Here is an 11554-nt window from a genome sequence, read left to right on the forward strand (position 1 = left end):
GAGAACTAACCCTAATGATTTTTCAGAATCAATCCCTCCTATTGCGGTCTCTGTCTAGGAAAATGCACTATGACTGCTCCCACCCTTTGACCTTCCGCGACGTCTATATATGTAAGGCGTTCAACAAAGAGGATGTTTGTCCATACCCAATCAACTTCCTGGTTGCTCCCGCTTTCGTCCCGAACAATGACTGTCCTGTCCTTCTCGAGGGGCACCACCAAGGCGTCGTGAATTCTTCCAATATACGAACTTTTTTGGAGCACTGCTAGGTGGGTTGATATTCGAGGTGGTTCTTGTAGGTCTTTTGCCTATAAAGGATTAGAGTAAGCTAATAGTAACTAGACTAGTTCAAACCTTTTGGTACAGCTTCAGTGCCTCCTCAACCACTGGGTCAAAAGCTGAAGGGAGGTCGAACCTCTGCGCGGGGTTTGTAGGTTGTGAATTCGCGACTATTTCTTGTGTTAAAAGAATGAGATTGTCCATTGTTGATAGTAAGGCATCTGAGGGGTGGAGGATTGTGACATGGCACGTTCGCGACCTGTTCAAGGCCATCTTGAGCTAGGGAATGCTGGTTGAGTCAGCCGCCTTCCTCTGAACAGAAACTGTCAATTAGCTTTATAGGACAGGATACAGGCTTAAATAGCTGCTTTGCTCACCTTGTGCTTGCAAATGTCGTAACTGTAGACATGAAGCACTGGCTTTGAATGGTGAAAAGAGGGGCTGCCCCGTGGTCTTTGGGAACTCGTGACTAATGTCGGCCGATGAGCCTGGATCTATATTTCTTCTATTATACCTGGTCAAGAAACCCCGCTCTGGATGATATCATGTGATGCCCCCGCTCTAGATATGGGGCTCCTCGACTGTGCTAATCTGGAGCAAAGTGCATCATTACATACGTTCTCTATTTGCAGCCCATCTAAAGGTAAGTAGCATTACCTGGTAGATTAATATGTGATAATAATAACATACCGGATTACATTCCAAAACGCTTATCCCCCACTGCCAACCACAATCTATCCATAATCAACCTACTATGTCAGAGCTTTCGCCCTCAAAGATTCCGCCCAGAAGAAAAGCCATGCAAGGGGAATGGGAACATGTACCTGTTGCTCGCTTTAAAATCGAGGAACCCATGGCCATGGAATTTGAGGGTGTCTCCTGCAATATTCTGAACGACAAGGATCAACCACTCACAGGTCCCTTTAGCGAAAAGGATGCGCTGGTAATACGCGAGGTACTGCCGGGGGAGACATGCGATGTTCTGTACGGACGCATCAGGTCCAAGAAGTCAATGTCGCAATAGGCTACCGGGTCCGCTACAGCAGAGTTGCTCGGCGATTCGATAAGAAATCTCCTACCTGCTTCGAGAGATTGGAACCACAAGATGTAATTCAAGATTTTGACCTAGAATGGGGAAGTGCTCTTGCCGTCGAAATGATCCGGCTGCCACACTGCTTCGTGTGTGACAGTGCAGGCCACTTTGTGGATGAAATTCCTCCGGAGAAGCTTGAAAGCGCTCAGGAAGACTTCATGACTATCCTCAAAGCAGAGGAGAAACGACTATCGCGAGGTACGACATTATCTAGTGTACTCGGAAAGGCCTGGTGGTCTGGGGCATACTGGTATGGACTTGCACTGGTAACAACAACATTCGCACTTTGCTGGATTTTTGACAACAAGATTTTCCCACTTATAGAGGGAAAGGCCGGGCCTTCTCCCTTTGAATGCCATCATGAGCTCGCAGGGTTTTGGTCCCGACAACGCGATGAAACCCTTGCTAAGAAACTAGACGACAGAGCGTGCTATGACAGGTCCCTCCGGCGGGCTTTCGGCGGCCCTACTGGCCCTGACCTCCCTGGTTATGATCGGGCTGATTCTCTAGAACTGTAGTTACTGTCCAGGACTTGGGAACGCACCCCTTCCGGCCACACCCCTAATTCCGGCAATTTCTTCGCACAACTACGCCTTCTGAGTATAGCTATTTTCCTTATAGCCAGCGTTTCCCGCTGGTTTTCCAATCACGCCCCGGTAGACTACAGTTTCATGGTGCTATTGTATCTGGTAATAGTCCCACAGACGATGAACTCCCGTCTTACTTTCCGCATGTAGTAATATGGAAAGTGGTTTCAAATCCTTAGGTTTAGTAAAAGCCACTGAACAAGACGCAGATTTGACGCCCAGTAAATACTTGAAGAGGATTAAACAGGGGGCTGAACGTCTGCAAGAGCTAATTTCGTTTACTATAGCACTTGCAATCACCCAACCAATAAATATCAGTCTAAGTACATTCCCGTTTTAATGTGCCTATCTATTATCCTGGGTGTGCTTCCGCTCTATCCTCAATGGTGTCTCCCACCCTGTCCGGTCCCGCACTGTTCTTCCACTGTTAAATACCAGCATTGTCACCAAGTATGTGGCGCTGCAGGTCCCCGCGAAGATACCAATACACTCGGCAAGCGTCCCAGCTTCTCCACCTCTTGTATCGAATGCTACCCCGAACGCCGAAATGCCGCAGGCTGAGAAGTCAGTATTCTTTCGCAAGAATCTAGCACGACCCTGTGCGCACATGCAAAGCCTAATGCCCCTGCTATGATCTTGAATAAATGCTTCCACCCAGAAAGAGCAAAGTCGGAACTGATGTGAAGCTGCTTAGCACACCCAGTGACCAGCTCATTGTTCCCCAGCCATATGCATCGCGAATCATACCCGCCCAAACGGGACCAACAAGGCTTCCAGCGGCGAACGCGCAGTTGAACAATCCATAGCCTTGAGCTACCGCTCCATGCTTCCCGAATATACCTTGATGCTCTTTCTGCTTCGCATCAATGAGGTAGGATACTTCAGCCAGCAACGGGGGCAGCCCAGTAGCAAAGGTTGATCCAATTAGAATAAGCAGAGCAGAAAGCAATACCTTTTGCTGAATAGAGTCATGGGTCGCTGCTCGGCAGAGTGTGGTTTGTCACCTGAAGACCATTCCACAGTTCCTTGATTGTCCCGGACACCAGTCCACATACGTCACTTGGGGCTTGCTATATAGCAACTCTACCCCCTTCTTTGTGGTTTTCATAAGCGTGATGACCTCTTTGAACCAGGGAGATCTTGGCCTTCTCAAACCACTCATTGATGCTCTCCAGTCACTAGTCAATGTATCCGAAGGAATGAAGCGGCTACATAGCATCTGCCACGCGTTCTACCAAGTCGCTGAAGTGTTCCTCCAGTCGAAACAGCAGGTGGATCAAACATCAGTCGTCCATTTAGGCGATCCATCCAGTGAGGCACTGGTGGCGGACAGCAATCATCCGGAAGCCGCGCTCAGCCTGGCACCGAACGATGGGCTTGAATTAGACCTGACCGACCTCGGTCTGGAGGGCTATGGGATCCCGCCAATGGACACGCAATGGGGTCAATCACTCTTCGATCTTATTAGATCAGACGGCCTGGACTTCAACAACATAAGTGGAAATGACCTGTAGATTGGAGGTGGTAAAGGATCCCGATTTTCTTAATCAGAATATCCAAGGGGCACAGTTTCCCGTCCAGAATGTTGTCGCATATATGCGGCCCCCGATTGTTCATATTGACCTGCAAGCTTCGTTCATCAGCTCGATACCAAAAACAGACTGCTGAGTATTGTATCGGATTGGCAGGATTATGACCTCTTTCCGTTTCCCGTTCAATCCCTAGTCTTCGATAAGTAGATCAACCAGTCTCTACGCAGTATCAAATTGAGGTGGAGTTAACAAAAAAAAAAAGGGTCCAAGAGATCCAACCCCGCACAAGTGACAGCTGAGGCTTGTGCGATGGTTATGGCGACTTGGTGTACTCTCACAACTCGGCTTCATACGTGCCAGCTTCATGATAAAGGCTGAATAAGTAATTGAATCTCATTGCACGGTAGGTGTGGAACTCCTGTGATTAGCAATGTTTGGTCAAGGCTTGCCTGACCCGTACGCTGCCTCAGCAGCTGTTGCTCGTTGGCAAACAGGGCGACCTGGGAACCATGTCTCTCTCGGATAATAATAGTACAATGCAGTGCAAGCCTCTCCCCCTGTTTTTTTTCCGCCAGTCATCTTCAAGTCCTTGCCCAATCTACTGCTGGCTTTTTGGTCTGTGACAGTCTAGATATGTAGCCCGGCCTATGAGCAGCATTACAAAGCTAGTCACTTGAAGTCTTGCTCGTTGATCCAGATGAAAGTAGAGTCGGTTAGTGCATCAAGACAGACTTCCCTACTCACGGGTGACACTTTAAGGCAGCAGTATGCTAACTGTGACTAGTGCATGTCTTATAGCCGCTTGTGAGGTCCTTTCTGGCACAGCTGCAACAGTCTCCTTTCAGTTTGCTCCCCACCGCTCTTCGACACTCGATTCGGTCTATGCAGATGTGTGGGAGTGAGCGATCCTCGGGCAAGATAGCCACCGACTCAGACGAAGCTTGCAATGATTGCTAATTACTTTACAGGAAAAATTACTGGGGCACTATCGCTGCGATTTCTCATCCAATGATCTAATCCACTCCTTAGACAACCAAGCCCGCTGGGTAACCATGGCCGAGAGTTTCATCTAGCCCTCCTTTGATGCTGCCGTCTCTGAGCTAAACAGGTGCTACATCAAAACCAACACATATCGAGCCTCTACCCAGGCGCACTCATTGCAGCGCTCGCTGGCCGTCTTGCTGAAGGCATAGGGCCCATTCCCACCACCATCGGGCCCCTGAGAATTGGCATCCGACCCTTGTTCAACACGGTGGGGATAGTCTTTCCTATATAACGCAATTCTTAATGATAGACTTGAGACCCTATCTGGAGCGGTGGCATCGTGTCTGACTTCCTAACAGTTATACTCACAATGAAACATCAGCGACTACTCGGTTTTTCTGGCCCTCGAATATATCTGATACCTTTGCAGTTCTTGGTTCTAAGCATACCTCCATATAAGCCCAATCCCGTCCACTACTGTAGGGTACCGGAATAGAAACATACACATCCCTTTCTTGTTTCACAACAAACTACCCATAACCACATCATACAGTAGATCCGCCCCAATCTCCTCGATGAACTTCCAGTTGCACGGGCGCCTGCCGCAAGCCCCAGACCGCGCATCCGCCACACCAGCAACAGACCCGCTGTCGCTGGGCCCATAAATGCGTGCCATCGGCGGACTGCTCTCAGCTGCGCGGTACGCCGTCCAGGGTCCCCGCCCGTTGATGGAGATGAGGTCGGCACTGAAGTGCCGGCTGACCTGGCGAGAGACTGGAGCCAACGCCTCCTCGTAGTTCTGCCACAGGAAGGCCAGGTCCGTCAGGTGGGAAGCGTGACCTTGCCAGCGGCCTGGCCAGGGATTTGGCTCGTTGAAGTGGTACAGGTAGCTGCGGCCGGCGGGCCAGGCGCTGGCTATTATTTCGGCCGGTGCATAAAACATGATGTCGTGGATCAGGCAGAGGAAGCCGTTTCTGCCCGTGTTCTCGTGCGTGCCTTCCTCTTCGTCTTCTTCCACATGTTTTCCCAGGCCATAAGCGTGGACAATTTCGTCCAGCAGGTGGTGTTGGGCGACCGGGATTGCCGCCCTCAACTTGTCGACGAAGCGGGTTATCACGACTGTTTCTCTGCGGTGATCCAGGGCTCTAGCTAAAATTGAGGCCTAACTTGTCTCTTAGTAAAAGGGCCTTCTCAACTACTCGAGATTCCGCAGACTCACGTCAAACTCACAGTCGCCGATAAACAGTTCAGATCACCAACCATTGTCTCCGTCTCGTGGTATACTACCGTTTCGAAGGCTCGCGAACGACGGCGCAGCAGTGCACACCTTGCCGTCGATAATCGGACAGCTGGGCAGGAAGCTAATATCGAGTAACTCCTCGCGGCTGAGGCCTGCAAAGCGTCTGACGCGCTCCGAGGGAGACAGGTTCTCAAGGCCCAACTTGGGCACTGCCCTCGTGTAGATCTCCTCATGCGCCTCAGCGGGGAGGGCCCGTACCGCGAGGAACTGTCCACCCAAGCAGGCAAGTCGCTTGAACAATGGTACATTACTGGCCAGATGCAGCATTCCGGATACTATACGGTCGGGTGAGAACTTGGGCATCTCAAATGATATACCTGTGTGTGACTCACCGGCGCCGGCAAATTGTCCAACCAGTGTGATATTGTCAGGGTCGCCCCAAAATCTCTCGAGGTGATTACGCAGCCACTGAAGTGCGGCAGCCTGGTCGCGCAAGCCGTTGTTGCCCGTCAAACCATGGTGTCTCAACTCCTCAGAAGTCAAGAATCCAGCCGGCCCAACCCGATAGCTACGGATTGTCAGTCAGTCGTGGACTTGGGGGCACAGCTAGCGATACGTCACAGTCTTTACCTAATGCTAACACCAATAAGCGGCATTCCCAGCGTCTGGGATCTTTGGACGAAGCGTGCCAGGTCATTCTGGGGTCAGACCGGCGACCCCCCTGCAAAATTGCCTCCATGCACAAACACCATCACGGGCCACCACTGCGATCCTTTCTTCGTGACGGGCACAGTAATGTTCAGTCTCAGCATGCCCAGTACCGACTGTATGAGTGGGTCGTATGGCAATCGATGCTGGATGAGATCCTGCTCGTCGGTGCAGGATCCAGCGCCAACGAGATCGGGCCTAGAAGGACATGATACTGCGATTAGCGTTTCTATAAACGGACAGCGGACATTGAACAAGCGTACCCGTATGAAGTAGCATCCACAACGTATTCGCTCCATTTCTGGGATTGTCGATGGGAATCGGGGGCCCCAGGCGTTGTTTGATGGTTGCGTATGGGATTCCGAGGAACTGGACGACACTGTCTGTCCGCCTGCCACGAATGGTGCCTAGAAGAGGGTTGATACATTCAGCCATCTTGCTGCTTGCGGGGCATGAACTGGATTGTACAAGGAAGCAAAAGAGTTCAAGGATGAGGGAGAGTAAGGAGGAATCCGCAGGTTGCTGGTGGAGGAGTACCCATGCACCTTCCGAAAGTTATGGGGATCGCTCCTTCCGTGTGGGAGCCCCGCGGACAGGCCGCCTGCTTGCGTTCTCGGTTACCCCTGATCACAGTGCGCGATCCTGTGAGAATGTCCTCTCCTGCTGGATATATGTATATCGGCCCCTTTACTGTCTTCCCCGACACGTTTACCCTTCTCCGCTACTCACTACCAGATCCCTTCGTACCTGCGTTTCACTATTCTGTATCTTGTTTACAACTACCAAATGCCTTAAGCACATGACACAAAGATTCTTGCTGTCGGTACCGGGCCTGTCGGATGCTTTGTGGCCTATCAGGTGGGTAAGCAGGGGACTCCCGTCACAATCCTCGAGAAGGAGCCCGCGCTTCCCTACACTCCACGAGCCGTGGACTACAACGGGGCAGCGCAGGTTACTTTCAAGAACACTGGCTGTATGAGCTCTTGCGAGAGGCCGGGTTCCTGACGTCCAGTCTCTCCTAGCGTACCCCGTCGGTTGACGACGCCACTGGCCACGGCAAGGTCCATGGCGAGAGGACTGCAGGCCTACCCCTGAGCGACCCGACGGACCCTTGCTGCGCGTATCCGTCTGGCCTCTAGAACCTGCACCAGTCGGAGCTAACCCAGCTGATCCTGCGCGAGGCGTTGGCTACGGGGTTCGGCACCATCCACTTCCAAGCCGCCGTCGAGGCGATCACAGAACGTGGGGAGGACGGGGTCACCATCACGCTAAGGAACCCGGTCACCGACCTGGTCTCAACCAACACAGCTTTGTACCTCGTCGGCTCGGACGGCAGCAAGTCCCAGACCCGCCAACTGCTCAACATGCCCTGTCTAGGCCACACCTGGCCCGAACGGCTGATCTCCACGGACGTCCTGCTTGACAACAGCGAAGACCCAGTGTACCACACCTGCTACGTCGTCGGAACAGATACACCGACCATCCTCACCCCATTGACCCCGCCGCATCTCAACACCACCAGCCTATGGCGCTACACCATGATGGTTCTGTCCGGCGACCCCTGGTCCGACGATGAGCTACTCAGCGAAGAGAACCTCCGCAACTACTACAAGGAGATCATGGTAGGCCCGCTCCTGTAGCAGGTTAAAATCACCCAGCGTGCCGTATACCGCATCCACCAACGTCTGGTTCCCACAATGCGACGTGGTCGTTGCGTTCTAGCGGGCGATGCAGTGCACTTGCATCCTCACGCTCTCTTCGCCTTTGGAAGCCTTGCCTTTCCCTTCCCCTCCTCTCAAAGCCAACAAACCATTTGAACCGGACATCAATAACTGACCGCGTCCTTGACAGCCCTGTGGGGCCAGTGGTCATAAGCACTGGCCTCCTCGACGCCGAGTCCTATCCGAAGCTTTCATAATGATTGTCGCGGAGTCTCGTTCCGACGAGCTGCTGACGCTGTACTAGGACGAGCACCGCCGTGTCTTCCAGTCGATTGTCTATCCCACCACCGCCACCAACAAGCCGTGCAGGCAGCCCCTTCATCGCCGGAGGCGGTTCGGTACGAGGACTCGTTCTTCAGGATACTCCAGGATGCCGGCCCGGCGACGATCAATCGGCTGGTTTGGCCGTTCTTTGATACTTGGCCTACATATATGCGCGCGGTAGCAGGGAGCATGGGCTTTAAGCGAGTTGTAATGGCTGGGCTTGCCATAGTTACCCCTTGGTGCTAGACTATTTCGTACTATATATTCTACGTAAAGCCTTGACTGAATGGTGATGTTTATCTCTGTGGAAGGTCGAACATAGCAGTTCAAGAGTTCATGGACGGTCTCGCTCCTTGGTCTTGCCACTGGCTGGGCAAGCTATTGGAAGAGCGCCCAATAATAGCATTACTCAATTTTGTGGATACTAAGAATGCGGCCTGTGAATTTAAAACTCCTAAACAACAGAGACTTCTGTACATCCGGTCCCCATGAACGTAGACATAATCACAGCCTAAGTCGCGAGTGCAAGTCATTATGACCCATCAAAGCGAGGGATTCCTGTTAGGCTCCTTAGCCAGCTTACACAACGTAACTAAAAGCTAAATAATATGAATAGAAGACACTTCTGACTGGAAAACTTTGAACAACAAACCTTGCGGGTTGAGAGCCGGGTGGCAAAATGGGATAACTTTGCTCGGAGTTAGGGCTTTGCTGATGATTGATCTAGATCACGTGACTCCGACGAGGTGTGGCCCATATGTCGGCGACGATATTCTCGACCATTTTTCCTCTCATACAGCTGGAACGGCGTCAAATATGGACATGGATAATTGAAACGCTGTATTCTGAGGACTGGTTAGTGTGATGATGTGTTGAGAGGGTTCGACATTTGCTGGCGCGGAAACCTTCTTCAGAAAAGCTTATATGGCCGCCACCCCCTTGCTCCAGGTATCCTCCGAACAAGCATACAATGATGCTGTTCGCTGGCGCGGAAAACCTTCGTTAAAAAGCTTATATAGCCGCCACCCCCTTGCTGCAGGCATCCTCCGAGCAAGCATACAATGACAGCACAATGACTATACAGAGAGGCAAAACTCAGTTACAGTCTAAGTTCTCTGCTGGTATTTATACCCTCGGTGCCCCCCCCGTCTTCCCTCCTCGTTCTCTTCCTCTTACACCGTTTTCACCACTTCACCTTCTTGCCCTGTCGATCTGTTTAGACGGGCATGTCTCATCTTTGTAGAGTCCTCGTGCATGGTAAGCCACTCTAACACGTCTACAGACTCTCTCTGCACACGCAACTCGTCTCTTCCCTCGCTCAGCTCCTGGCTACCTGGGCATCGTTCCCCAGCATCGAAAAAGGTATCTCCCCATCTAACCAGGGCTCCATACTAACCAACCTCACAGCACCCAACACCCAACACACAGTGATTGCCCGGCCTTGGCGGGCGGGCGGGTGGCCGGGCACAGGCCAACACACTCGTCTCGTTGCCACTCAACCTGCAGAGGGCGATGGCGGGCCTCCGGGCTAGCCTTCGCCTCTGGACAGGTCGGGTGTCAACGAGGGAGAGGGTGTTGGCCTGCGCGGTCTGGCCTTACGGTGGGCGGGTGGGAAGGCCAGACCCAGGTCGATGCATTCGTCTCGTCTGCCATCACGCCTGCAGGGGCGTTGGTCGGCCTTCGGGCTAGCCTGCGTCCTCGGCAGGTGGGATGCGTAGCGGGGCGCGTGTGTCGGCCTGTAATGAACTAACCTTTAGGTGATCTACCACATTCATACTGCGACTGACATTTAGGGGACTAACTAGGGGATCTACACTATCATACAGAGACTAACTATCTAGGGACTAACTGTCTAGGTGATCTACCACTGTCAAAGCTGCAACTAACCATCTAGTGGCTTACTGTCTAGGTGTCAGCTAACTATCTAGGTCAGTCGACATCTTCTTCCGTGCCTTGGTTGGGTGGCTGGGCGGGCATGGGTACTAGACTCTTGGAGTCGAATAGGTAAGTGTCCAATCCACCTGGCTAGTGACTCTGACTAACGGCACACATCGATCCTCGACATAGTCCGTGATGGGCCCGGTCCAGGTGGGCGGGCTGGGAGCGGCCGGGCCCCCAGGCCGATGTTACCGTCTCGTCGTCGTGACACCTGCAGAGGTGTTGGCGGGCCTGCGGGCTAGCCTTCGTCTCTGACAGGTTGCACGTCGGCGCGGCGGCGTGTCGGCCTGGGTAATGTTTTTCTTTCTATCTCTTTCGACACTACATCGCTTCGGCATTGATATAGGTGAGTCTTTGATCTAACTGGTCTCTGGATGAGCTTCAGGCTAACAGGCTTTCACATCTTTCTAGATACAACCCCGACACACATGATGGGCCCGGCCGCGGTGGGAGGGCGGGGGCCGGGCCAGGGCTGGTTATACTTGCCTTGTTGCTGGCTTTCCTGCTAAGGGTGTTGGCAGGCCTACGGGCTAGCCCTCGTCTTAGCAGGTGGTGTAGCAGCGCGGCAAGTGTACTGGCCCATAGTGACATTTGTTTCTATCTCGTCAATCTACACTGCCATCTATCTGCCATCTATCTGCCATCTATCTGCCATCTATCTGCCATCTATCTGCCATCTATCTGCCATCTATCTGCCATCTATCTGCCATCTATCTGCCATCTATCTGCCATCTATCTGCCATCTATCTGCCATCTACCTGCTATCTCTTTGACATCTATCTTGATCTACTACCTTCTACTTGCCATTTATTGCTCTGGTTGGGTGGTTAGGCAGGCTTGGGACATCTTCAATGTATGTCTGGCATTTATTCTGCCATTTATTCTGTGATCTATTTGCCATTTATACGCTCGGATGGGTGGAGGGATGGGCCTGGGGATCTTTGCCATCTACTATGATCTACCGCCATCTCTTCTATCTCTACCATCTCTTCCACCATCTCTATCATCTGTTATCATTTCCTGCTATTTACGTGCTCCGCCTGAGCGGCTGGCTCGGCATGAGATACTTTCTTTGCTTTTCATCTACTCTGCGCTGCCAATATCTGCCATTTATCTGCTATTTACACGCTCCGGTCTGGTGGTTGAGTGGTCTTGGAACATCTCCTCTATCTATCCTGACATCTATCCTGACATCTATCCTGACATCT

At 52.1% G+C, this 11554-nt stretch overlaps 5 protein-coding genes across 5 annotated transcripts; 3 read left to right on the plus strand and 2 right to left on the minus strand.

The window, feature by feature from the left end:
• Positions 1 to 265: 265 nt before the first annotated feature.
• Positions 266 to 552, minus strand: BJX68DRAFT_270644 (uncharacterized protein; the record flags this gene model as incomplete). The annotated part of the gene is made up of 2 exons (XM_071046724.1): positions 266 to 308; positions 365 to 552. 2 exons carry the CDS (start codon positions 550 to 552, stop codon positions 266 to 268), a joined length of 231 nt encoding a protein of 76 aa, XP_070895093.1.
• Positions 553 to 1132: 580 nt separating this feature from the next.
• Positions 1133 to 1890, plus strand: BJX68DRAFT_270645 (uncharacterized protein; the record flags this gene model as incomplete). Its single annotated transcript, XM_071046725.1, has 2 exons — positions 1133 to 1234; positions 1279 to 1890. 2 exons carry the CDS (start codon positions 1133 to 1135, stop codon positions 1888 to 1890), a joined length of 714 nt encoding a protein of 237 aa, XP_070895094.1.
• A 1184-nt stretch (positions 1891 to 3074) lies between these two features.
• Positions 3075 to 3473, plus strand: BJX68DRAFT_270646 (uncharacterized protein; the record flags this gene model as incomplete). Its single annotated transcript, XM_071046726.1, has 1 exon — positions 3075 to 3473. One exon carries the CDS (start codon positions 3075 to 3077, stop codon positions 3471 to 3473), a length of 399 nt encoding a protein of 132 aa, XP_070895095.1.
• A 1522-nt stretch (positions 3474 to 4995) lies between these two features.
• Positions 4996 to 6858, minus strand: BJX68DRAFT_270647 (Alpha/Beta hydrolase protein; the record flags this gene model as incomplete). Its single annotated transcript, XM_071046727.1, has 6 exons — positions 4996 to 5637; positions 5803 to 6050; positions 6108 to 6283; positions 6346 to 6387; positions 6463 to 6637; positions 6687 to 6858. 6 exons carry the CDS (start codon positions 6856 to 6858, stop codon positions 4996 to 4998), a joined length of 1455 nt encoding a protein of 484 aa, XP_070895096.1.
• Positions 6859 to 7073: 215 nt separating this feature from the next.
• Positions 7074 to 8063, plus strand: BJX68DRAFT_270648 (FAD-dependent oxidoreductase; the record flags this gene model as incomplete). The annotated part of the gene is made up of 4 exons (XM_071046728.1): positions 7074 to 7166; positions 7234 to 7374; positions 7446 to 7484; positions 7575 to 8063. 4 exons carry the CDS (start codon positions 7074 to 7076, stop codon positions 8061 to 8063), a joined length of 762 nt encoding a protein of 253 aa, XP_070895097.1.
• Between the last annotated feature and the right edge of the window lie 3491 nt (positions 8064 to 11554).

This window comes from Aspergillus pseudodeflectus (genome assembly GCF_044049435.1).
Source record: "Aspergillus pseudodeflectus strain CBS 756.74 chromosome Unknown BJX68scaffold_51, whole genome shotgun sequence".
NCBI lineage: Eukaryota > Fungi > Ascomycota > Eurotiomycetes > Eurotiales > Aspergillaceae > Aspergillus > Aspergillus pseudodeflectus.